Below are 25051 nucleotides of genomic sequence, written 5' to 3'. Positions count from 1 at the left end.
GCTGTGGCCGTGTGTGGTAACTTCAGGTAACCGACTGAAGTTACTTTATGCCTGAGAATCTTACTGTAAGTCTTACTGAGACAGACTTCTGGGTGCCTCATGCAAGCAAGTGCCTTGCTATGTGAATGCCCATGGACAATACTATTGGGACATAATATTGGGGGACAGCAGGGGTCCATTGTCAGATCGTAGTAGGATGATCAGAACTGAGTTGAAAATGCTCTCTAAAAAACGATCTGGCTTCACCATCAAGATGTTGAATCAAAGCTCTTCCATCTGGAGTGATCTTTCCTTCCTCATAGCTGAATACTTAGATCTTGTAGCCAATGTCCAAACAGTTTGAGAGTTTTCATTTAAAATATTTTCTAGTGGCTGGACCTTAAAGAGTGCTTGGTATTATAGTGATATTTCTGTTAGTGAGCACACAGACCTTTATTCAGAGAGGGCTGTCAGGTGACTAGCTAGCTCTGAAGGCATCTTCTGTAGCATCTTTTGCTCAGCTGTTAGAAAGTGATGATCAGTCTTTTCTTCTTGTTGTCATTAGCAAGATTATTGCTGATTACCTGGGAATAAATCCATAGAGCATTCTTTATTTAAACCAACTTTTTGTCCCAAAATGCCAAAATGGTAATAACTTGAAATGCGGAGATTCAGGGTTTGAGGGTGTGTGGCTTTTTAAGCTTGAGCAGGCTGGAGGAGGATTTATCAGAATTATATAGTCCAACTATCTCTAGGAGTCTGTTTTCTGACCTCTGGAACCTGCAGATTGTTGCGTTAGGCAATGAGAGGAAACTGCTGATTTGATGTCAGTGGTAGATTCTGCTGCAGCAATGTTAAATGCTAGTCCTACAAAATTAGGCAGAACAATTTATACTTCTGAGCAAACATGATGGATTGAAATACAGATGTATATGTGCTTACAAACCTCTAACTTGAAATGGGAACATGAGGCAAAGAGATTTCTTTAGTTTCCTTTGGAACTTGGAGCTGTTAAGCAAAAGTGGTTAAGGTTCATTTTAAGGTTGTTTTTTTGGAGGTGGTTGCTCTGAAACTGAAGGACATTTTATAGGGTGTAAGCAATAACTGAGCTTCCAGATCCAGAAGGAGTGTAGATGAATCCATAAGGAGCTGTGCCTGAGCAAATGAGTTCAGCTGAGAGGTGGAGATTCTCAGCTTAGGCTCAGCACTGCACTGATACAGCTATGATAATTCTAGGATCTGCATAATTGTCTTTCTGCCATGTTGTGCAGATGTCCTGGCCTGCTCAGAGCTGGTTTGAAGCTTTCTGTGCGTTGCATGCACAGCCATAAGAAGAGAAAGCTGAGGACTTGTGGCTGTTTTTAATCCCCTTGGTTGGGAATGGTCCCGTTTCAAACCACTGCTCATAAAGCAATTGTTTGTAAAGAACTGATGGTAGTTTAGGTCTGTGTCAGACAGGCTTCTCTCATGTTCCTAGTAACAACACTGTATCTGGGAATCTCCCAAAAAGAGATTTGTTGTCTCGTGTTAAGAAAAGACTGCTAAAGGCTAAATCCAAGCTTGCAGTGCAAGTCTGGAAGAACCAGAGAGAGAGGCTGCTCCTGACAGAGCCCAGCCCCAGCTGTCTCACATGCCATGCAGCATGATGTCCTGTGACTCTTGTGAGTCACTCTTCATCCACCTTGACCTACACCACAGATTTTTCTTTCTTTATTGCAGGACTTAGCACCCCTCATAAGATCATACTGATGATTTCTGTCAGAAAACAACATTTGTCAACATTTTGCAAACAGGCATTACATGTAGCTCAGACCCCATTCTAAGTACTTTTTGTTAGGTTGTATGCGTTTTCTTTTTATGCAGTATTAAACTTTTGGCCTTAAATACCACATATGTAAAGCTAAGACTTTGATCAAATTGGTCCTGATAACTGCAGCATCTGTTATCAGTTGGCTCTGACATGGTCTTATTTTCCTTGCTCATCTCTATTCAGGATGATATTGTGGGGATTACTTCCTCAGTCAATTTCTTTGGTCTTGTCACTGCTCTCATTACATCTTCTGCATCTTCTCTTTGCCATGTTAGAATCAAACATGTGTCATCTTTTTTTATGTGTATAAATCCCCCAGCTGAATTTCTTGATATGCTCTGTCAAGATGTCAGCTCTCCTTTCTTGTCTCTAACTTGCTGAAGTTCAAACAGTTTTGCTGTTACGAGTGCTGCTCCTTCAGCAAAGGAGACACTTCCCTTAAGAACTTACAGAATCAATTCATTGATCTTGTTTAAAACTCCTCAGCACTCGTGGATCTGTTAAGAAAAACACAGCAAAATGCAACAATAAAAATATGAGTCAGGTAAGGATAGTTGTTTCAAGTCCTGATACTATCTCACTGTGTCTTGAACTTTTCCTCTGTTATCTGTATCTGGTTTTTTTATTTTTATGCAGTTTCTGGAATATTACCCATTTTTGCTTTGTCTTTATACAGCACCTTTGCAATACAGCTCTTTAGTATAAAGCAGAGAGGTGTGTATCAGTTGCATTGTGAACTCTCTACTTCTGAGGAAAGGGAGAAGAAATGTTTAGCAATGCATAACAACAACTTAGGGACAATTTTTATCTTGGGGGACAGATGTTGAGAGTTCTCACCACAGGATCAGAATTTGGTTGTAGTGTCACTAGTGGCTTCTATGATAACATTTGGTCCAAAGCTGTAATTAAGGAGTTGGTGCATTTACTTTTATATAAAGTAGAGAAAGCCTTTCATGGACCCCTGAAAATAGGAGACTTGCTTGATTGTTATTACTCTGCCTTAAGGAATTCACTGATCTTTGACCAGAAACTGGCTGTCACAAGAAATTACCCACTCTCTGGGTTACAGAGAGAAATGAAAGGTACTAACTTTGTAGCCTGCCCCACCAAGGAGACAGGAAGGAAAGCATTTTTCCTCTAGCTAGTCACAAAAAAATAATAGTCCCAGCAGCACAATTTTATGTAGGAATAAGGAGCATACACTTATTACTGGGGCTACCCTGAGGTAGCCACTATGATCTCCCTTTCTTCAGTTAGCAGGGTCCCTTTTTTTTGTCAATAGACATCTCAATTTCCTAAATCCAGTCCTGTTCCTTGAGTTCTTTTTATTCCTTCTGGCAGGGTTGGACACCTAAAGGGTTAAGCTCTACTCAGCAAGTATTGAGCAGGATCTATATAACAGTTTGCAGTCAGTTCAGGTGATGCAGGATGAGCTGTAGCCCTTATTTAAATGCAGGCCAATATATACAATTACTAAAGAGCCAGCCTCTAACAGCACAACATTCCCTGTGTCCTCCTCTGTTCCCTCATGTTAAAAAGTTACAGACACAAAGTGATAACTCTTCAGGGGTGCTACCTGCTTTGCTTTTCTCACACCCATTGTAAAGCTGATCCAAGTGCTGTAATTTTCCCTTATTACCTACTGATTTGAGCCTGGCTGGTCAAAGTCTAGGGAGGAGAGAATGGAAAGTGACTAGGAATTCTTTTTCTTGTCATGTATTCATTGTCAGTCAGTGCAAGCTAATGATGTCTTCTAAGAGATCACATTCTCTTAAGTCTTACTGCTTGCCACTGTAAAAAAGCACTGTAGAAAAGTATTTGTAGAGCAAGTAGTATTAGTTCCTATGACACTTTTGCTTTGAGGGAATGGTTTTGGTTTGTGTTTCACGATAGCACAGTTAGCTGTAAGGTTCTGGGAATTTTAGTCTGTATCCTGTAAACTGAAGAGTCACAGCTGGTTATTTGCCATGGATGTAAAAGAGGAAGAAGTGTAGAAGGATCAAAGTTTTTTAGGTCAGTGTGATCTATCGGATCAGGATATGTAATTTCTGTCTCTCATCACTGTTGTTGTACTGTTAATGAGTTTTCCTCCTCTGTGCTTCAAAGAGGTTTTCTTGCCACAGTGTTTTTGGGAGTTTGCTGTCCTACACTCCAGGAATTTTTCTCTTATTACTTTGATATTATTCAGGATACCTCCCATCCTAGTCTGTTACCAGTTTTGGAGTTCCCTTTCCTACACTAAAGGTTTTTCTGTCCTTGCAATAAAATAGTGTAAAAATTACTTATCCAGTCGCTGGTTAGTGTTCTTTCTTCCACTGGACACACACCAGTATTTTGAAGAGTATTTTTAGAAGATGGGAGAGGAGCCATCTATTCAACAAATGCACAGCTCCTTTAACAGTCTCAGGCTGACTCCTAGCTCATTTGAACAAAGGCACTTAAAAAACACTGCTTTTCCCTGGAATTGCTCTTGAAAGGCCATAATCAAAGTAAAATCTCCTGCTTGCTTCCTGTCTCTTTTGTGCATATGAGGAAATGGAGGCAGGTGTGGAAGCAGAGGAGAGCATGTCATGGGTGAAGGAAGCTGCTGTCAAGCTCAAGCCACTCTGGGATTACCCACTGTTTGACTTGAGGAGTTCTGAACTAAATAGGGTTAGTGGGGAGAAAAGAGTCTTCTAGTCCTCTTTCCCTTATCCAGTGAATTCTTTTGAGCTCCCAGGTGCTGCCAGCAAGAGCAAGAAGTAAATGCTTTGGGGTGCAAGGAAGAAAAGGGAACTGTCAGCTTGCTGTCCTCCAGCTCTTCTGTCCTTTCCATCTCCACTTTCTCAGGTCTGCAGGGGTCACCAGATGGCAGCCATTACTGCAGTACACCTTTAATTTTTTTTTTTACCTGGGCTGTTGATGCCTTGCTTTAGGATTGCATAAAGGCAGAAGCATCACAGTCCTTTGGCCTGTCTGTCAAAACACCCTGCAACTGGGAAAATAACTTTTCTAAGAAGAGTGAAACTGTAATACAAGTAAGTCTGTAAATGCCCCTCTTAATAAGGACAGTGGTAGAACTTAATGTCCACTAATTAGTGTCCAGGGAATTTAATTATCCTTAGTGTGGAGGAAGTCTAATAGTTACAGTGTGAGCTCCCTCACTGACTTGCTGTCTTCTGGGCAAGGTCTTCTGGGTGAGGTCTTTGCTGCTTCAGCTGTGACACAGGGGTGGTAATTGTTGGCTGTGTGGCCAGATTAACATCCATGGAGAACTTTAGAGGTACTTTGCATAGAGAATAATGATTTCTGCTTCATTGTTTTCTCTTCAAGAGTTAGATGACACTCTTAAATTAGTGTTATTTCTGCAGCAGCTGCATTTACCTTGAAGTCTGTATTAGTTTTTAGTTCTCACACAGGTGATTTTTCAGCTAGCAAGCAGGTTAGAGGGCTGTCTAGTCTGCTTTCAGCAGTTTAGTATAACTCAGCTCTCATCTACAAGAGCAGACTATCTAGTAATAATAGCAGTATTTTTTTGTCAATATTGCCTCTTGGGTTAGAGAGGAGTCTAGTCAAATAGAGCTACCTCCCATCCTCTTATTTTTTTTTCTGCTATTGTCTTAAGACCTTTGAAATAGGGTCTCTCTCCTCAGGTAGGTTATTAAGTAGGATTTAACTCCTATTCCTTCTTTTCTTTCAGGAAAGAGTCCTGTAATAGGTAGAGGTGGGCTTCAGATGTGGACAGCCTCCATCTCTCATTGCAGGGAGCTCTAGGTCTCCCTGAGACTCCTGCTGCTAGGTTCTGTATAATCCCATGAAGGTATTCTCCCTGGATTACTTTGCCAGAGATGTGGGAAGAAAAAGGATAACTTTGGTCTGGAAATTCATTTCAGGGACACTATTTTCATGGGTGTATCCAGAGCCTAATAAAACAAATCTCAACCAAACCCATAGGTGGTACTGCAGTGAAGGCAAATAAAGAGGTACAAAAAAACCCCCTTCAGCTTAGAAAACACCCCTAGTACAAATGCTTTTCTTTAGTTGAGCCAGGCCTGCACCCAGCATGGGGAGTAAGACCAAAACTAGCTGAAGGTGAGGAGATGTGTTGGAATCTACCCTTAAATCTTCAGAATGTGTCTGTCCCTTCCTTTATTTTGCCCTCCCTGCATCTGCTGTCAGGTCACTCTGTTTGGGCTTCAGGCTCTCTAGGGCTCCAATCCTGAAAATGCTCATGTCCACTGTCAGCTTTGCTGAAGTCTTTCTATTACTGTGGGCATTAATGATAAATATATTTAAGTGGTTGATGGCTCAGTGATTAATAACTTACTCTTGGATGGCAGATTGTAACTACTGGTATGACATATGCAATTTTATAAACTAATGCATTGCCACAGCCCTTTTGGGAAAACTCTTCCAAGCTACTGTAAAATGTTTACATAGTAACAGGTAATTAATTGAGCAGTAGAAGCAATGAAGTCTGATTTTTGGGCTCCTGTCCCTCAGTGCTCATCTGCATCTTTTGGGTAAAGCAATATGTATGCTGTCATGCACCAGTCATGCTTACTGGTTGGCCAGTATGGGTGTGAGTGCTCAGCTTAGTACTGTATCTTGGAGGCTGTCTGGAGTGCACAAGAGCCAAGCAGGAAGGCTGTTAGTCTTTCTTTTCTACTCTGCTGTTTGTTTCCATGAAACTTTTAAGAAAATTTATGTTTGAGGCATTTACCTACCAAGTATGTCTATGTAATTGGATTATGGTTTTTATGTAACATGCAGAAGACTCGAATGATGACATAAATGACATTTCCATGGGATTTCATGCAGAAGAAAAGGTGTGAGAGACAAACTAAGGTAGGAAACTGGATCTGCCTGGATATATGTTAGCCTTGACTCTTCCTGAGCATCTGTTTATGATCAAAATATTCTTTCTTTGGAGGTCTGTAAAAGCTGGGAGGTAGTAATAACCTCCTCAGGTCCCTTCCAGCCTCAATTATTCTATGATCTTAGCAGAAACAGCTTTTGAATTGTGATTCTTCTCACTTGGTAGCAAAAAACATTTGGGAATATCAACAAAAGTATTCCTGGGGCTTTCCAGACTGGATTTTCCAGCTGCTTTTTTAGTAGCCTGTTGCCCTTGAGTTGTTGGGGTGTGCCAGTTGCATTCATGCAGTTTGCATTCATGCACTGACTTTCTCAGAGTGATGGTGAGGAGCTCTGCAGAGATAAGAATTTTGGTCTCAACACTGTGGTGCAGGTTATTCTTCTCAGATTTGTCTTACAGGAAGTTAAAGGAAGGAATATTGTTTGTAGGTCTCTATTGTTTGTTTTCAATGTCTACTGAAATTCTGATCTAGTGATCTAACAGTAGGACCTGGAGCTTTAGGTGTGCACCCAACAGATTTTTGTATGAATCTGCCTCTGGGTAGGAACTCAGTTTTCTTGGAGTTACAACACAACTGCCAGAATTTAGCAGCTGTGTCATAAAGAATTGGTCTGTGCTGAGGTTGTCTGATCTGACATGTTTGTTTTGTTTCTGTGCTTAGTGTTTGGTATGATACCATGTTCTGAAGATCAGTTACCTAAAATTCTTTTTGGAAGTTCAGGGCTATTTAAAAGGTCACAGATCTTCTTTTAACTTCCTTTACTGTTTCTCCCTCCAATCTCAGGTGTTACTTTGAATTCTTGCAAGCATTTTTTAAAATGTTTTCTGAACTGTGAGCAGAATTGCTTGCATCACCAGTGCTAAGTAATACATAAAGGGAAGTAGTATTTTTTTCCACTTGCTTGTTTTGACCACTTGTACTTGAAGACTGATTAGTTCCAGATGTTTGTAATTTTTTGCTGGTATATATTTGGATGTGCTGCTGTAAATCGTAAACCTTATTTTTCCATTCACTGAAAAGTGTGTTAAATTTGTATCCTCTTTATTGATGTAGTGGTTGTGTGTCAGAAGACACTGTCATGTGCTGGTTGACAGACTAGTCTGATGAGTCATGAATTTAATTATTTATACAATTGTATCTTATTTGATTGCAGAAGATGTATTTTAGTTATTAGAAATACTGCATTAAAATCAGGTCAAGCAAAGAGTAAGATTTTGAAATGCAACAACAAAAGTACCCATGTAAATCAAGATTACAGTGTAAGACTTAGGAAATGAAGGCACTCTGAGGAGTCCTGTGCCAAGCAGTCTGATTTGTTTTGAGCTATTGTGTCGTCGTGGAACAGCTCTGGCTTTGTGCACTGCTCCTGTGAATATGAGCAAGCCTAAAGGCTCATATTCATAAAGAATAAAACTCATAAAGAGTTTTAAAAGGGGAAGGCTGTGGTAAAAACGTCTGATTCACCTAATGTGTTTGTTTTGCCTGGAGGCAGAGTTGAAGTTGTATGAGTACAGGTCACTGGAAACTGCATTCTATTTTATGGATTTTGCTCCTAAGCTTTTTGGCATGTTATTGTTTTAATAACATTGTTTCCAAGACATTCATAGGCAGGAATGTCATTTTAGCAGTTCTTGGGTTTTGTCTCATCCTGAGCATCTCTACTTTTATTATGGCTTGGATCTAGGGAAGTTACTATATTAATTATAATAGATTTCCAAGGATGGTTGACAAGGAGTTTTCAGATCTGAATGTGTTTCACAGCAGCATGGTATGAGTGTTTGTCTTCTCCTTAGAGAGGAGTTCAGGTATAAAGTTCCCTGTTTTTCCTGCTGAAGACCTTCATCTTTGGTTCAGCTCAGCTTGGATGGAGTCATTGCATGGGGGGCTGGGTAGCAGTTGCCAACAGAAATGTAATTAAAGCTCTAGAAGAAGATGAACTGTGATTCTAACTTAGGATGGAGTAGAAATTACTCCTAGAAAATAATCTTAAGATCTATAACAAAAGTGTAAACGAGTCTTTCATACTAGAAATGGCAAAAAAGAGAAGGGCTGGAGAGATACACTTCTTGTCCTAGGTTAGACATGCAAAGTTTTCATTCTTAATTGAAAATTAATTGAATTGCTGTGGAATTTAAGGAAAGATTCATATTTACCTTCTGCTGTTTGTGTCAATTGTGGAGCTCTTGGGCAATGTGGGAGTGGACACAGCTATGGAAACATGAATCCTGTGCACATGCAGAAGGTGGTACTGAGCAAACTTCTTTTGAGATGAAAAGCAAAATGGAGAAATGGGACTTGAGCCCAGTGGGGATTAGTACTTCAACACACTTACTATGCATACCCTGACTTTGAATGTCATAGAGGAACTTGGTCAAAGGAAATCAATTTGACTGCTGTTATGGGGTTGTTCTTCAGGACTGTTAACACTGTCATCCACTCGTCTGTGGTTAAATAAGTGCACAAGAGCATGGAGCACCCATGACATAGAAGCTTATTCAATGAAAGGAAGAGGGTGTTTTTTTGGTTGTATTGGTGTTTGGTTTTGTTTGTTCACAACTACCATGACAACTCCTGTAGAATCCAATATATGGAATTTATTATAAGAGGATGTTGCAGGATTCAAAACTATGACTAGGTTTAGAAAAGGGTTAGACAGCCTCCTAGAGAATAGGTCTGCCTGTTCTGTACCAAACCTGAGCATCTGGATGCAACCACTGCTCAGGATGTCCTTTGAGATCTGACTACCTAAAGCTGGTAAAGCAGGCTAGGAAACATTTACTCTTTTAAAGTCTAGGTTCTTTTTCACCTATTACCAAGTCCTGTAAGACACAATGTTGGACTATCTGGACTTCAGTACATCCTGGTGCTCCTGGGTGACCTGCTTGTCCAAATCACTCCTGGGTTTTGTCCTGCAAGGAAGTCTGAAAGGACTTACAACCTTAGAAGGGAGTAACAGCTCAGTGCTTTGGGTATCTGATTTGATCCTCAGAGTAACTTTTCTGCTGGAGTGATCAAGATTATTGATCTGGAGCCAATTTCTCTTCTGTCTGGCTCAGCAATACCTCTGCTCTTCCCACAATAAATTGTCCTGGCATCATCAATTGTTAAAGTACATCAAATGCAAAAGGAAGCTGGTGGTGTGGACACTTGCATTAGTTCAGCCTGGGACAATTTCAGCTGCAGTGGAGTTTGTGTGGGTTGACTGCTTTTTCTTGCTGGTGGGAATGCATTGCAGAGCTCCCCTTATCCCAGTGCTCCCTATTATCCTTTGTCTTCTGACATTACTGGCTCAGTCCCTTCCACATCCTCTCCAAAACTGACATCAGAATAACTAACCAGTGCTGCCTGAAAGACTTTAGTGATTAGCTGTCCTGCCAATGCTTAAGCAGCTTTAGGAAGATGGATGTTTTTCTTTGGGCCATCCAGGGGGTCCATAACCAGAATAATCAGGTCTGGCCGGGCACTGACTGGCAAAAAGAGGGTCTGCCACCCTTATGGTGAGAAGTTTGGAATGCTTGAGGTAAAGTGAAAACAGTCTGGAGAAGATGTTATATTCCTTTTTTCTTACATAGATATAATATCATTATATTATCAAATCTGAGTGTTTTTTAGGAGCTATACCATGAACCAAGAACTTCCTTTAATTCTCGGAGACATCTCCAGAGATATTGAGAAACTGTGTCTGTTATCTAAACTACCTTCCTGATGACAAACTAATAGTCACAGATACCAAAAAAGCAGACCCTGTCTTGTGCACATGTAATTTGAGTATATCTTGGTGGTGTCCCACACACAGCAGAAAAGATTATTGAGATCATTTTTGTTTCTCAATTTCTTGTTTTCTTTCACATTGTGGGGCTGCCTTGGATAATTTGAGTCTGTGAGAAGCTAGTGCAGCCCCACAGTCCACAATCTTTCATTCTGAACACTGTTTTTAACCACAATCTGGCACATTGGTTGTTTTTTATTTTTTGGCACAGTGGCTGTATTTTATTTGCTTTCAAAGTCTGGCTGCTGCTGATGCATTTGACCAAAGCAAATGTGGCTGGCTAAGCTTTAAACTAATTTGCTGATCTAAGAATAAACTTGTTCAAAGAAACCACTTATTACCTTATGGCCTCTGTGGATCATGTATCATGAGACCTTTTAACTGCACTTGTTGGAGGTGGGGGGAATAGCAAAGGACCTGCCAGAAGTTGAGAGGCAGGTGAGAGGGGATGGCAGCCCTATGCCTTTCAGCTGGTGGGAATTCCTTGAGGAGGAAACGATGACAGAGGAGGTGAGTTTAATCCTTCTTAAAAAATTAGTCTGTCATGTTCTTCTATTTCACCTAACATGTGGCTAAAACCTGTTGGAAGAAGGAAAAGCAAATAATAAACAGTCATAGCCAGAAGCATAAAACCTTTGAAAGTCAAAGCCATATTCTGCGATGGGAACAAAACAGGTTTAGGTACAGAGCCCTAACTTGCTTTGTTGCTTGTGTTATCTGTGTCTGTTGGATCTGAATAGAAAATGCTCTATTCTCCAGTCAAAATACCATAGCATTTGTCATTGCAATGCTACAGGCTTGGGGAAGAATGGCTGGAAAGCTGCCCAACAGAGAAACAGAGAAAGACCTGGGGGTGTTAATCAAGAGCTGGCTGAATATGAGCCAGCAGTGTGCCCAGGTGGCCAAGAAGTGCAACGGCATCCTGGCTTGTATCCTGGCCAGCAGGATAGGGAAGTGGTTGTCCTCCTGGTTAGGAGGACTGTTCTCCTGCCTCACCTCAAATACTGTCTTCAGTTCTGGGCCCCTCACTACAAGAAAGACATCAAGGTGCTGGAGGAAGTCTAAAGAGGATCAACTAAGCTGATGAAGGGTCTGGAAAACAGATCCTGTGAGGAGCATCAGAGGGAACAGAGGTTGTTCAGTCTGGAGGAAAGGAGGCTGAGGGGAGACCAAATCACCCTCTACAACTACCTGAACAGAGGTTGTAGGAAGGTGGGAGCATCCGTCTCTTCTCCCCAGTAACAAGCAACAGTACAAGAGGAAGTGGCCTCAGGTTGTGCCAGGGGAGGTTTAGATATTAGAGGAAACTTCTTCACTGATGGGTTATCAAACACTGGAACAGGCTGCCCAGGGAGGTGGTTGAATCACCATCCCTGAAGGTGTTTCAAGGATGTGTAGATCTGGTTCTTAGGAACACAGTTTAGCACCAGACTCAGAAGAATTAGGTTAGTGGTAGATTTAGGTTAATGGTTGGACTTAATGATCTTAAAGGTCTTTTTCCAACTGTTTCAAAATAATTCTGTGATTCCATGAGTTCTGTGAAGCTGAAGAGAAGTTGCCTGATGAAGGCTGTCTGCTCTCCTAGTTTTGTGTTTGTATGTGTGTTTTGTTGTTTTGGTTTTTATTTTGTATTTTTTTTAAATGAAAGTGCAATACAATAAATTATGAAATGGATCACTGAGGTAGTTATGGCACTTATGTAAAAGCCAGTTTGACCTGCATCAACCACCTGACTCTGATGCTCAACTTTGCTTTCTTCTCTGCCCCTCCTTTCAGCCAGAGAGCAGCAGGAGTGGGACAAACTGTGTCAGAGAGCTCCTGGATGTGGATAGATGCAGCACAGCTGCATAAAGGAGCTTTTTCTCCCTAACAGATGTTCAACCTCTATAGAAGGGGCAAGTTAAGGTGGCAAAAGCACTCCCTTGTTTGAATTTGGATGCTTGCCAGGAGACCAGAGCTACTGAGAGTGTCTGCCATGTTCCTGGTAGCTGTGCTGGCAGACTTACAGCTGGGGTTGTGCTCTCTTCTTTGAAAAGATTGCCTTAGGCAATGGGGTGAGGTAGAAGAGGTTTCACTAGACAGGTAATTACAGTGAGATGTCACTTCCAAAACATCTACCTGATAGAACAGCCTAAATCCCATTGATGTGTACGTGCTACAAAATTGCTTTCTAATACTCTGCTTTGAACTTCTTGTTGCTTCAAAAACTTACTATGAAATCTGAACAGGAAGCAATTACTCTTGTTAATGTTATGAATCCTGACACGAGCTGTGTTTTCAGTGTTGTCTACTCCAGTTGCATGGATATAATGTTTTTCTCTTTTTACTTTGAAGGTAAGGAATGAAGAAGACTTTATTAAGAAACTGGACTGTAGTCCTGACCAGCATCTAAAGGTAGTGTCCATCTTTGGGAACACAGGGGATGGCAAGTCTCACACCCTTAACCACACTTTCTTCTATGGCCGGGAAGTCTTCAAGACGTCTCCAGCCCAAGAGTCTTGCACAGTTGGAGTCTGGGCAGCCTATGACCCTGTCCTCAAAGTGGTGGTAATTGATACAGAAGGGCTCCTGGGAGCCACTGTCAACCTGAGCCAGAGGACACGGCTGCTGCTGAAGGTCCTGGCCATCTCTGACCTTGTCATCTACCGTACTCGTGCTGACAGGCTCCACAATGATCTCTTCAAATTCCTTGGTGATGCCTCGGAGGCTTATTTAAAACATTTCACCAAGGAGCTAAAAGCTACCACAGCCCGCTGTGGCCTAGATGTTCCTCTGTCAACTTTGGGTCCAGGTGTCATCATCTTTCACGAGACTGTGTACACCAAGCTACTGGGCTCTGGTGAGTAGGCAGTAAGATCATGAATTTCAATGTGCTAAACTTTATCTATAAATTATCAGGTTGCACTGAATATTCAACGTTCTTTACTACCATGTAGAAGATGTGGTTTGGGTTTTGCTCTCGTTTGTTCCAGTCTGGGAAGCAGAGCATTCCCTGATGACAGTCTGACTATCCCAGATCAGCTAGAATAATCCTCTTAGCCAGCTGGAAATCAGTACTGACTCGTCATGATGGGAAGGAATACTGTCAGCTGTAGAAGGGGTCATCAGGCAAGATCTTGAGTTGTGGGTATACAGCAGGCCGAGGTGAAAACTGAGATTTGGGTTGGGATCTGCAGGATCCTGTTGTAAAAAAATAAAGCTGTAGGTAGAAGCTAGGATGGAAAAGAATAATGAAAACGATGGACTTTAATACTGACAAAACCCTCATTCTGCTTTCTTAAATTCTGTGTGTACCAGTGCTATTCTGAGGTTGGGGTTGAGGTTGTGGTGGCAGAGAACCGATGGTTTAACACCACTTTTTCTGTGCAAGTATCTGATATGGCCAAAGCAGCAGGCCTGGCACACCATTATTCCCATTGCTTTCAGTGTTCTGCACTAGTACTTTCAACTTGACTCAAGTATTGGGTTATGCATCAGTAAATTGGGTACTTTATTTGTGTGATTGAGTAAAGTACACTCCTATAAAAGCTGAGTCATGTTTTGATTTTGACTATACAGGGATGTAAATTTGTTCTTCTGGCCCTGTTTTTCCCATGTTTCAAAAGGCATGATAAAAACCTTTCTCCATTCTGTACATTTCTGATGCTTTGATGAGTAAGAGCTCTAATGAACTGGCCTGCAGTGGCTGAGGCTCAGTTCTTCTGTCTGTTACCATCTGGGAATCTTCTGCCATGTAATACCACACCAGCTCCCTGCTGGCCCACGGTCTCATTTTGGATTTTCTAACCAAAAAGTGAGGTCTTGAGCTAGTAGAAAAACTTAGCATTCTTTCTGGTTGCTACTAGAGTGCCTTCTGAATTTCTTTTAATTTACCTGCCAAAGCAGTTCCTTTTCTTACATACCAATTTGCTGATCAGCAATTGAGTTTCATATAGTTGTTGAAATTTGCTGTTTAAGCAGGTTGGATTTAATGATAGTTGTACCAGTGATAGTTGTACCAGTGTGCAAATTTAGGGTAGTAAAAATATTATATTTTTATGATCACTTCTGTTCATGGTAGGAATAGGGAAGAAGGCAGGTTTTTTTTTTTTTTTGGGTTTGCAGCTATTTGTAACCATCTGTCTTGATGGATAATTGAGGTGTGTTGGGGGCAGGGTTGGCATGGAGAATAAGCAGCCCATGTGAGGTTCATGTCCTCCACTTGTCAGGTGCCATGGTCAGATGAGAAGAGCTAAGAAGTGTGCTGACATGGGGTTTCCTCATACTATGTCATAAATAACATATTCTTCTGATATCTGTGTTTCTAAACCTAGAGGTTTCTGGGTTTACCTGTGGAACTTGGTCTCAGTATCTAAAAGTGCATCAAAAAACAGAGACAGCTTTTGGAAGCAGTTTGTTTCTGTTCCTACCTGTAAAATTTCAGTGCATTCTAGATGTATTAGAAGGTTTAATGAGGAAAAAACCTAGCACTGTGTTGCATATGAAAGCACTGTACAATTTAAATGCTGTTTTAAACAACCAGTTCTTTCTATACTTGCTGATACTTTTGTATCCAGATCATCCTTCTGAGGTTCCTGAGAAGCTCATTCAGGATCGGTTTCGGAAGTTGAGCTGTTTTCCTGAGGCTTTCAGCTCCATCCACTACAAAGGAACAAGGACATACAATCCTCCAACAGATTTCTCTGGACTTAGGCGAGCTGTGGAGCAGCAGCTGGAGAACAATACTACTCGATCACCTAGACAGCCTGGGGTTATCTACAAAGCACTAAAAGTAAGTGGGGATAAGTTCTTCCCAATCTTTATCAGTAATGCTGTTGCTGGCAACTGTCAGTTGCAGCTAATAAAGGCAGAGCACAAGAACCAGTGATGCAGACCTGCAGATAGCTGGAGATAAAGCATATCTTCCATGAAGATGGTGATTTTTGTGTAACATCGAGTAGGGTGGGTATTTATTTTTTTTTTTTTTTACTTAAAACAAACTCCTTAGCAAAGACTCTGAAAGGTCAAGAGAAGCTGAAGAGCAAAACTGAGTAAAATCAGAAAACTGAGCCAGGCAGAAAGTAACTGGGGAAGAAAAAAATAACTTATGCTGTGAGTGACAGGGACTTACTGACTGTGATTTACAAACAGGAGGCCCAGAAGGAGTTATTGGTGAAATTCTAAGGATGACTTCATCACGAAGGGAGGGAATGCAAGAGACTTGGAAGGAGTTGGTGGCTGGCAAAACCTAGCACAGAGTGTAGTCTAACCCAAGGGCTCAGAGACAAAAAGGAGAAAGGAGCTGTGTTGGCAGCCAGTAAACAAGATGGGATCAAGCCAAGTGATGTATTATTTCAGAGGTGCAGCATCAGGTCAGAAAGCTGATGAAGAGGAATTGGAGGGCACCACCAATGATTTTCTCAGAAGGTTCACCTAGAATGTCAGGGATTTTTGGGTCTTCAAATTTGCAGTCTGTCCTACAAGTTTTCACATTGCTACCACTACATTAGCATTTTATTTTCAATGGCCTGAAGAGCAGAGCTGTTATCAGGGAGGGGCTGGCAGAGCTGGGGCATATCTGCAGAAGAGGGTAGTGTTAGCAGTCTTTCCTGATGTTAGTCACAGCTGTTGGAACAGATAATTCCAACTCCTCTGTGTTTGAGGTAGCCAAAGTACATAAGTGTCAGGATGGCAGCTACACAGTTCCTTGCAATAGGGAGCAGGCAGCAGGTGAAAAACAGTTGGAATGGTTAATTCCAGTTTGATTTCTAGGACTTTATTGCAATAATCAAGTAGTGCAGTATCAGATACAGCTTGTATACTTACATTCACATCTAATAAAGTGGTTGCTGTGTTCAGGTCACTACTAACTACAAATTAACATTTGTAACATGAAGGACATGAAGTTTGCTAGAGATCTGTGTCCCCTCCTCTAACTTTTGAATCCATTGACCAGTATCAGTCAAGCTTGAAAAAGATCATGGGGTAATTTCCTTGGAATTCTGTGAAATCACATGTTGATATAGGGACCTTTATCTGGGAGCAGCTGTGCTAAGAGGGAGATGTATGTCTGTGTGTATATGCAGTTACTCAGTGAAGATGCTCCCCCAACTCCCTGGGAAGGGAGGGGGAGGAAGAGAAAGAAGGGAAGCCCCTCTGGTTACCTCAGCTCAGTTGCAGTTAGACCTCATGCTTTAAAGATCTCCATCAAGAAAAACTGTAACTATCTGCTTTGTTCCAATGCTTGCTTTTTGAATTTTTTTAATTTTATTTTATGTAACACCCAAAAGAACTGAAAAAGTTAAGTGTGCCAGGCTAAGGACTGACTTAATCTGAGAACAGATGCTCGCAGGGAAGGAAACAAATCCCTTTGTATCAGTCTTGCAGTTTCACCAGGGAAGAGCAATTATTCAAGGGGCCAGGGGAAGGCTCAGGGCAGCACTTTCTGAGCTTAGGAGCAAAGAATTTATCTTGATATACTGTGAGAAATGCCTATTTGAGTTTCCTTCTGGACATTTTCAGAATGCAGGTGCCCTTTTAACAAGCACCCTACTATTTTGGGCACGGGTTGTTTGCACAGAGGTGGATGCAGTCTTCTACCACCCACTTACCACCACACCTGCTATAAAATTCAAAGTAGGGGCAGGAGGAGAGGAGAAGAGGAACCTACAAGTGCTCAGGTCACTTCCATACAAACACAAGGTTGTTTTCTTGCTTGGTTTCTAATCCTTGGCTTGGTTTCCAGGTTAGTAAGATAATACTCCTTAGCTGTGTACTCTTGCTCTCCCTCTTCCTCCAGTAGATGAGGAATCAGTGCCTTTGCTTGCAGAAGCTTTCATGAAATGTCTGCATTGCTCTCAGTTCCTGACTGGTTCATTCTGTTCTGTTTGACAGGCTCTGAGTGACCGGTTCAGTGGGGAGATCCCTGATGATCAGATGGCTCACAGCTCTTTCTTTCCAGATGAATATTTCACCTGCTCATCTGTGTGCCTCAGCTGTGGGTAAGTAGATGAGATATGCACCTTCATCCTCTTAGAAGAAATTGTTGCCCTGGTCTGCTGCCACAGAACATAAAGTGTCTGTGACATCTTGACACCTGACCTCACCTATCATCAGATAGTACTTTCAGGAAGAATTTGCTTGAAATTCAAGTCTTTACTTCAACTGGATGATTGTTATTTCTGTGTCCCTGCTGGATGCATGGTCTTTGCCTACTCTGGTTTTGATTATGACTACAAACATGTTCTGCCTGTATCTTTTCCCCAGTGTACACTGGGCAGGAAGAAAGGAGTGCTTAAAGAAATTCCCTGAATTTTCCTATTATTATTTTTCCTGCCATTTTTGTTACCTAAACAGTATTAACAACCCTAGACCACACATCATCATGGACCTGGGCTATGTTCAGTGACTATATCTAAGTGTAGCTCCAGATTGATTAGAGCTTGGCTTGTAGTTCTCTGGGAAGAGTCCAAAGGCTGAGTCTGGGGGGGCATTAGATTACATTCAGTGCTGAGCCTGCAAGGTACTATAGCAGCATGATGTTGTGGATGATTATGCTTATGGAAACATTTTCTCTCAGATGTGATATAGTGTTGTAGTCCTGCTCTTTTATGCTTAATAGAAAATTTCTAGCAGCTCCTTGCAAAAGTTGCAATGTTATTTCTGTCCTGATCAGTTTCCAAACTTCCTAAAATTCTCTGTGAAATTTAAATTGGCTACAGTAATAATTTCCTGCATTGAACTGTTGTGTGCTGCTGCTTCATATCGTGGCACAGTTGCTACAGCTCTTTCCAAAGAGCCTGCTTTGCAGTGATAAATGATGTCATTTTTGTACATAGAGTTGTGAAAATGGTTTTGTGGCTTTACAAGTGCAAGATAGTAACATAAAAGAACTCCTGGGGACATCTGTCATGTATCTAACAGCATCAGCTCCTGGTTTGCTTTTGCATACTCAGGTGTGGTTGTAAGAAGAGCATGAACCATGCAAAGGAAGGAGTCCCTCATGAATCCAAAAGTCGATGCAGATATTCTCACCAGTATGATAACAGAGTTTACACTTGCAAGGTGAGTAATGACAATGACAAAGTCTGAAAAATGGAGAAAGATGGAATTATCATATTCCTTATTATATTCCAATAAGTAAGGAATATCACAGGCATGTGTCTGTTTTTCAAATGTGAGAGTTGTTCGTGGTCTTGATAAGAAAAACTGATCCCAGTCAAACTTGTATTTTTGCTTAGAGAGGTCCCCAACTCTGTGTGCTCTGTGTCATTTGCTGGCTAAATTCTGAACCTAGCTGCTCTCAACCTGGGTGATGACCCTCAGTGTGGTTACTCTTCTTATTTGCTTATACCAATTGCTTTGTATTAGCAAATTTTTCTGAAGGATGTGTGAAAGAAACAAGGAGATTCTCAGCTCCCATCACGTTTTTAATTGTAGAAATATTTCCCTGATAGTGGGTTGGGTTTTGTTTCATTTTTTTAAATTTAGTTCTGGTGAGGGTCCTCCTTTGCTGGGGAGACCCCTGCTTGCCAGTTATGTGCTCTGTGTACACAAACAGCTGCCAGACCTGAAATCTGGGATTCCCAATAATGCAGTTTTAATTGAGCCTTTGTGTTCCAGGCCTGTTACGAGCGGGGGATGGAGGTCAGTGTGGTGCCAAAAACCTCTGCTTCCACTGACTCCCCTTGGCTGGGCCTTGCCAAGTATGCTTGGTCAGGGTGAGTACTGCAGCTAAGATCTCAGCTTTCTGTTGTCCCTACACTGCCTGGTAACCTGTTGTCCTCTGAGGGAACCTGTTGTCCTCTTCTGCAGGTATGTGATTGAGTGTCCCAACTGTGGGGTGGTTTATCGCAGCCGGCAGTACTGGTTTGGCAACCAAGATCCTGTGAACACTGTAGTGAGGACAGAAATTGAACATGTCTGGCCAGGGGTGAGTAGTCTGGTTGCTGGACAGTCTCTGTGTGTGTGTGTAGCCACACACGTTTGTTTTGGTTCTTCTGAACACTGAGAAAATTGACTGGGTGTCATTCAAGCCAGTCCCTGTCTCTGCTCTTTAAAAGACTCTTTGCAAGAGCTTTCAGTCATCTTTTGGCTAACTTGAAATAGCTAAATTGCCAGTTTATGAACACTTGTATGAATGATACACGGTTAAAACCTGTTTTTCAAAGCAGGGCTAGTGATTTTTTTTCTCTCAAGTTTGCCATTCAGTTTAACAGGAGCAGTGGGTCGCAGAGCCATCTGCTTCTTTACCAAAATGAGGTTTCCTTGTTTTTATTCCCTAATGAATATCCATTTCTTTCCAGACTGATGGATTTCTGAAAGACAACAACAATGCAGCCCAGCGTTTGTTGGATGGGATGAATTTCATGGCACAATCAGTATCTGAACTTAGCCTGGGACCTACAAAAGCTGTGACCTCCTGGTTGACAGACCAGATTGCCCCAGCTTACTGGAGACCCAACTCTCAAATCCTGGTAAATAGCAGCTGCTGTAGAGCAAACTTTAAGTAGACCCTTTAAGTAATATAGATTCCAGTGCTTCTTGTTTATTGCAGCAAGCTCTTCTCCTACAGTTTTGAGAAAATTGAAATGCTTTCAGTTCTTCCCATTCTTGACTCAGCCAGAGAAATTACTAATGGAGACTTTGCCCAGCCTTGCTAAAGAAAACATTTCTTCCCTACTTTTTGTGACCACCTTCCCAGCAGTATCACTGAAAATCCTTGCTTGCCTGTACTTGCTCTTCAAAGCAAAATATCAATGTTTTAAATCTAGCTACTGCAGTTGATGGTACTCTTTTTATAGGTACAAAAATCAAACTGGTCCCAATAACTCAGCTAGTAAAGGATTTGCTGCTTCTTGCAGAAACAGATACTTCTTCAATGAAAACAGTTTTCTGAATTCTTACCCCCCACAAAGACCACATACCCATCATTCACCCTGCATGATAGGGCCCTAATTATTTGTGATTGTGAATGAAAGGATCATAGCAATCTATTGGCTTAACCACTGTACATCTACCTCTCTGAATCACTTATCCAGGGTAAAGTTATGGGACTGGTAGCACCCAAGACTTGGGTCTAACTATATTTTTCACAATTTCAATCTTGAGTCTTGCCATCCTGGGATTCTGCTCTCTGCTTTTCCGTTCAGAAAGATCGAACTAACAGTTTTTTGGTTTTGTTTTTTGTTTTTTTGTCGTTTTTTTTCTTTCTATCTTGTTCTGAGTAGAGCTGTAATAAGTGCAACACACCTTTTAAAGATAATGACACTAAACATCACTGCCGGGCCTGTGGAGAGGGCTTCTGTGATGGCTGTTCTTCCAAGACCCGTCCAGTGCCTGAGCGAGGCTGGGGACCAGCACCAGTGCGTGTGTGTGACAACTGCTATGAAAACAGGGGCATCCAGTTAGGTAATTTTGAGTTGATTGTGACAGAATTATCCCCAGGCAATAGTTAGCCTAAAGTCTTTGTCCCTGGCTTCTAGATCACAATCATTCCCATCGGGTGCCAACAGTGTTGTTCTAACTGGGGTTTGGCACGGAGTTTTTAGTAGGGAAGCTCAAGAGCTCCATGTCTTTTGGCAGGAAGATGACACTTGCAATAAGCTACCAGGTATCTGCACCCCTGACAAAACTATTTTCTAATTGGATCTTTGCTTTGTTTTTCTGGCACCTGCTGGTGCTGTAAAGCCACCATCAGAGCAGGGATGTTGCTGTTTCAGCAGACTACGTATTTTGTCCATTATTGTTGAAATGAAAACTCTCCAATCCAAGACTGGGAATGTAGGACGTAAAGGCTGAGTGGCTTCTAGCTGTCTGTTAGGTTTGCTGCTGTTTTTTGCTAATGTGAATTAAATGGCAGAAACTGTGCTGGACTGGGGTGTTGAGACTTTTTTCCTTGTGTCATGCAGATGTGGCTGAGCTGCCTTCAGATGAGGAAGGGGGGACACTTATTGCCCGGAAGGTGGGGGAAGCTGTGCAGAACACTCTTGGAGCAGTGGTGACAGCCATGGACATTCCCTTAGGTGAGCTCTGTTCTCTTTGGATGATCTGGGGGTTTGTGTTTTGTTTTGTTTTGTTTTGTTTTTGTCTAGAGGCTTTTTTTTTTTCAAAGAGCAAAACTTCAAAGTTTGTGTGACAGGATGGCACCTCCACTGCTGGCTGAGCATTCTACAACCCCCAGCATCTCTTGCTTGATGTTTCCTCTTGGTTTTCAGCACATACTTTCTGCATTTCATACCTTTTCTTTTCTCCCTATTGTGCAAATCTGTGTGCTCCAAGCTGGGAGCAATTCATACTCCCCTGATGCATCACTGCAGTGACCTGCCAGCTGGAATTCCCTAAAGCCTGGCCAGATAGGAAGCATTTTATCAGGTTTGTTTTTCTTCCAGAGATGCTGAGTGCCTTTTAAGTATTTCCTTGGATAGTGCTGGCACTCTGTACTTATGCAAGGGAAAGCTGAGAATCTGAAACTTTCCAGGCTGGTAACAATGGGAAAGTAATCAGTAATGTGATCTTTAATGATGAGCTTGGTACAGTGAAAGTTTGCTGCTCTTTCATGTACTGGCTAGCAGTTTTAGGTATGTCAGCAAACACTTTCCATTTGAACCTTCTGTTGTTGGACCTGACTTCCTACTCACTGTGCAGATCATTATTCCACTGCTTTGGCTGCATCATGTCCTGTCATCACCCTTGTGGGTGTTTGTTGTCTGACTCAATGAAAGGAAGAATAAATCCCTTTCTCAGTTCAGACAGTACATGTGTTTCTGAATGGCTGGTTTGGTGACTCTGGTTTTTTTGGCCAGAGCTGAAACTGAAGGTAGAGAAAAGCAAGTGTTTCAGCATCTTGAAGAGTGTATGTAAGGGAGATGCCACCATTTAAGGGGAAACAATCTGTCCCTTTGCAAAGTGGGAGAAAGGCAGAACGGCCTAAATGCCTGCCCACTGCAATGAAGTATTCTGTCAGCATGGAAGTAATGGAAGTATTCTGTCAGCATTCTCCTCCTTAATTCCAGTTCTCTGACTTGCAGTGTGTGGGTCCTTCCACCCCAGCACACCCTCGACACGCTCACGTTCACAGATGATTTTCTTCTCCCTCTTTTCTCATCCTCCAACCTCGCTTCCTCTGTAGGTCTGGTAAAAGATGCTGCCCGACCTGCATACTGGGTACCAGACCATGAAATCCTCCACTGCCACAACTGCCGGAAGGAATTCAGCATCAAACTCTCCAAACACCACTGTCGGGCCTGTGGCCAGGGATTCTGTGATGAGTGCTCACACGACCGCAGAGCGGTTCCCTCTCGCGGATGGGATCACCCAGTCCGAGTTTGCTTTAACTGCAATAAAAAGCCTGGTGACCTTTAACACCAGGCTCTTCTCCAGATCTTGGCAATTCCTTATGTTCTCAGGGTTACAAATGAAAATAGCTGATCTCCCTTTCACCTCTTAACCTGTTACAGCCAGAGTGCATGTTTCCAGTTTCTGGCCTCCTCTCGTGTTATATCCATCTTGGAACGCTGGGAATGAGCTTACGTTTAGCCTCTAGGTTTTAATTTCAAATTGACTGGGGAAGGGAGGGAGCTCCCTTGTAAATGAGCAAACCAAAATCCAGTGTATTTTATTCCAATTAAAAAATAATATATATATATATATATATGTATAATTTAGTATATTAAGAATGCGGTTGGCTAATGAAGCTTTGAGTATTCCTAGTTCAAACGATGGATGGTGGTGTTCCTTACCATGTTGGATCAGACTCACAGCCTTCTGATTCGTCTTTTGGAATGTCTTGCTGATCATGATGTCCTGTGAGGAAGGTTTGGACTCTGTGCTGCCAGGAAATCTCCAGTGTTGACGTATGAATTACACCTGGTAATTCAACCAGCCCTGCATCTGGAGGTGCCGTACTTTTGGCCGTGGAAGATTTAACCCAGATTCATTACCTAGTTTGTTTGAACTGTGATATGAGCAGTGGTCTTGCAGTGCAAGAGGTATCAAAGTTGAAATAGACCCACGGGTAGAGACCAGTAGAGCTCTGAAAGGTAAAGCAGATCAATGGCACAAGGCAAAGCATTCTGATTTTGCCATTTCAATGTCAATAGCAGATCAAAAGGTAGCAGGGTTTTGCTCTCTCTGACAATGTTCTCATGTACTCAGGTTTTCTTCAAGTTTCTCTGCCAGCTTGTTGCAGTTAAGTTTTGTCCAGAACAGAACAAGAAAACAAGTTATGTAGGCAATTCTGAAATACAAAGTTTGAGTTGTTTGGGTTGTGATGACTTTTCCCCCACTTTTTAAGTGATCCTGGAGTCTCTGGAGCCTCTGTGTTCTCAGACGTGGTTGCGTAAAAACCGCGCAGATTTGACTTATCCTTTTTCTAGTAATCTGAACTTAAAAATCCACCTGGAAAATGGGAATCTTTCTTCTTTGCTCCTAGCAACTGGCACTCACTGGACTTCATTATTCGATTAAAGGACTGCAATGAGTTCACTGACTTTGTTATCAAAAGCACCATTTAACCTAACTAATACTGTCTTGTACTGTGGATTTGTGGTTCCAGTTTTAAGAAGTAAGAGCCCATTGTGGATTGAACTGCCTAAAATTCTCCCTTTTTGGCTTATATAGACAAGGATTCTTCTACCACATGAGAACTGTCTCCTCTTGGAGTGGCTGGACTTTGATGCAGTGTCCTGGAACTGTGGTATTTTTTTTCCCCAGCTTATTAAATGTGCTCTTATGTAGATGACTGCCCCACACCCTGTTTCTGGACTGTATTATTAATTAACTGCTATAAAAGACTATCTTCTGAACAAGTGTACTGACTTTTTCCTTGTAACAAGCATTTCTCACTTTGTCTTTGAAAGAACATACCCACAAAGTGATTGCCCCTTCCCAACTACATCCAGCCTACACATGGAAGTAAACTTGGAAGATGTTCCAGGACACCTTCGGTATTGGCCCAGTTTAACTGGGGACTGTCTAATGATTTTGTAAGCAAAGTCTGCCATAAACTGACAGTTGCCCAAGAGAGGGCATGAGCAGGTATAAATCATCTATTAAAAGACATTCTGCACATCCAGCATAATTCTGCGCTTCAAAGTACTTTTTTTTTTTTTTTTTTTTTTTTTTTTAAATGGGTGAGCAATGTGTTCTTGGTTTGTAGGCTGTGCCTGGTGTGCTGTTTATGCATGTGGCTGTACTACCATGTTAATGCACAAAGAAAAAGCAGCCATGACATTCCTCGTATAAAATCTTTGGCATCTGTTTCAACAACTTGTGTGCTTTTTTCTCTCTTTTTCTTCCTTGTCGCAGACAAAATTACTGCTCATCTCAAAGAGAAAATATTGTCTAAACATCTTTAGTATATATGCAATTGTAGTAACTTGGCAACCTGGCAATATGCAGAGTCCATTCTTGATTGATTATCCTGGTGCTGAATCTTTTATGCTGTTGCTTAACAGAACAAAATCTTACATGGTGCTTACCCTGCAGCAGGCTTGATGTTACTTTTTCTGGACAATGCTGAGAGGATTTTATGGCTTCCTTGTTTTCCAAAATGAAAAAAAATATACGTAAGGCTTAAGTTCACTGCTGTTTTCTGTACACAAGTGCTTTTATTTTTTTTTATAGTTTTGGATGCTCTGAGTTTGCAGATACAGG

The 25051-nt window shown here is 41.7% G+C and overlaps 1 protein-coding gene across 2 annotated transcripts in view; it reads left to right on the top strand.

Annotated features, from left to right (window-relative positions):
* The window catches only part of ZFYVE1 (zinc finger FYVE-type containing 1), a 28052-nt gene extending 3576 nt beyond the window's left edge, over window positions 1-24476 (top strand). The window contains exons 3-12 of one of the 2 annotated variants that reach the window (XM_071744567.1): window positions 12752-13256; window positions 14974-15188; window positions 17291-17397; window positions 18352-18460; window positions 19019-19116; window positions 19211-19328; window positions 19702-19872; window positions 20626-20806; window positions 21307-21420; window positions 22527-24476. In XM_071744567.1, coding sequence (XP_071600668.1) covers window positions 12752-13256; window positions 14974-15188; window positions 17291-17397; window positions 18352-18460; window positions 19019-19116; window positions 19211-19328; window positions 19702-19872; window positions 20626-20806; window positions 21307-21420; window positions 22527-22759 — 1851 coding nt within the window. In that variant the 3' untranslated portion in view covers window positions 22760-24476. The remainder of the gene's footprint in view (window positions 1-12751; window positions 13257-14973; window positions 15189-17290; window positions 17398-18351; window positions 18461-19018; window positions 19117-19210; window positions 19329-19701; window positions 19873-20625; window positions 20807-21306; window positions 21421-22526) is intronic. The other variant, XM_071744568.1, reaches the window with a different exon arrangement.
* Window positions 24477-25051: the final 575 nt, after the last annotated feature.

Source organism: Heliangelus exortis, chromosome 5 (assembly GCF_036169615.1).
Source record: "Heliangelus exortis chromosome 5, bHelExo1.hap1, whole genome shotgun sequence".
NCBI classification, from domain to species: domain Eukaryota; kingdom Metazoa; phylum Chordata; class Aves; order Apodiformes; family Trochilidae; genus Heliangelus; species Heliangelus exortis.
This window is presented reverse-complemented; position numbering and strand designations above follow the sequence as displayed.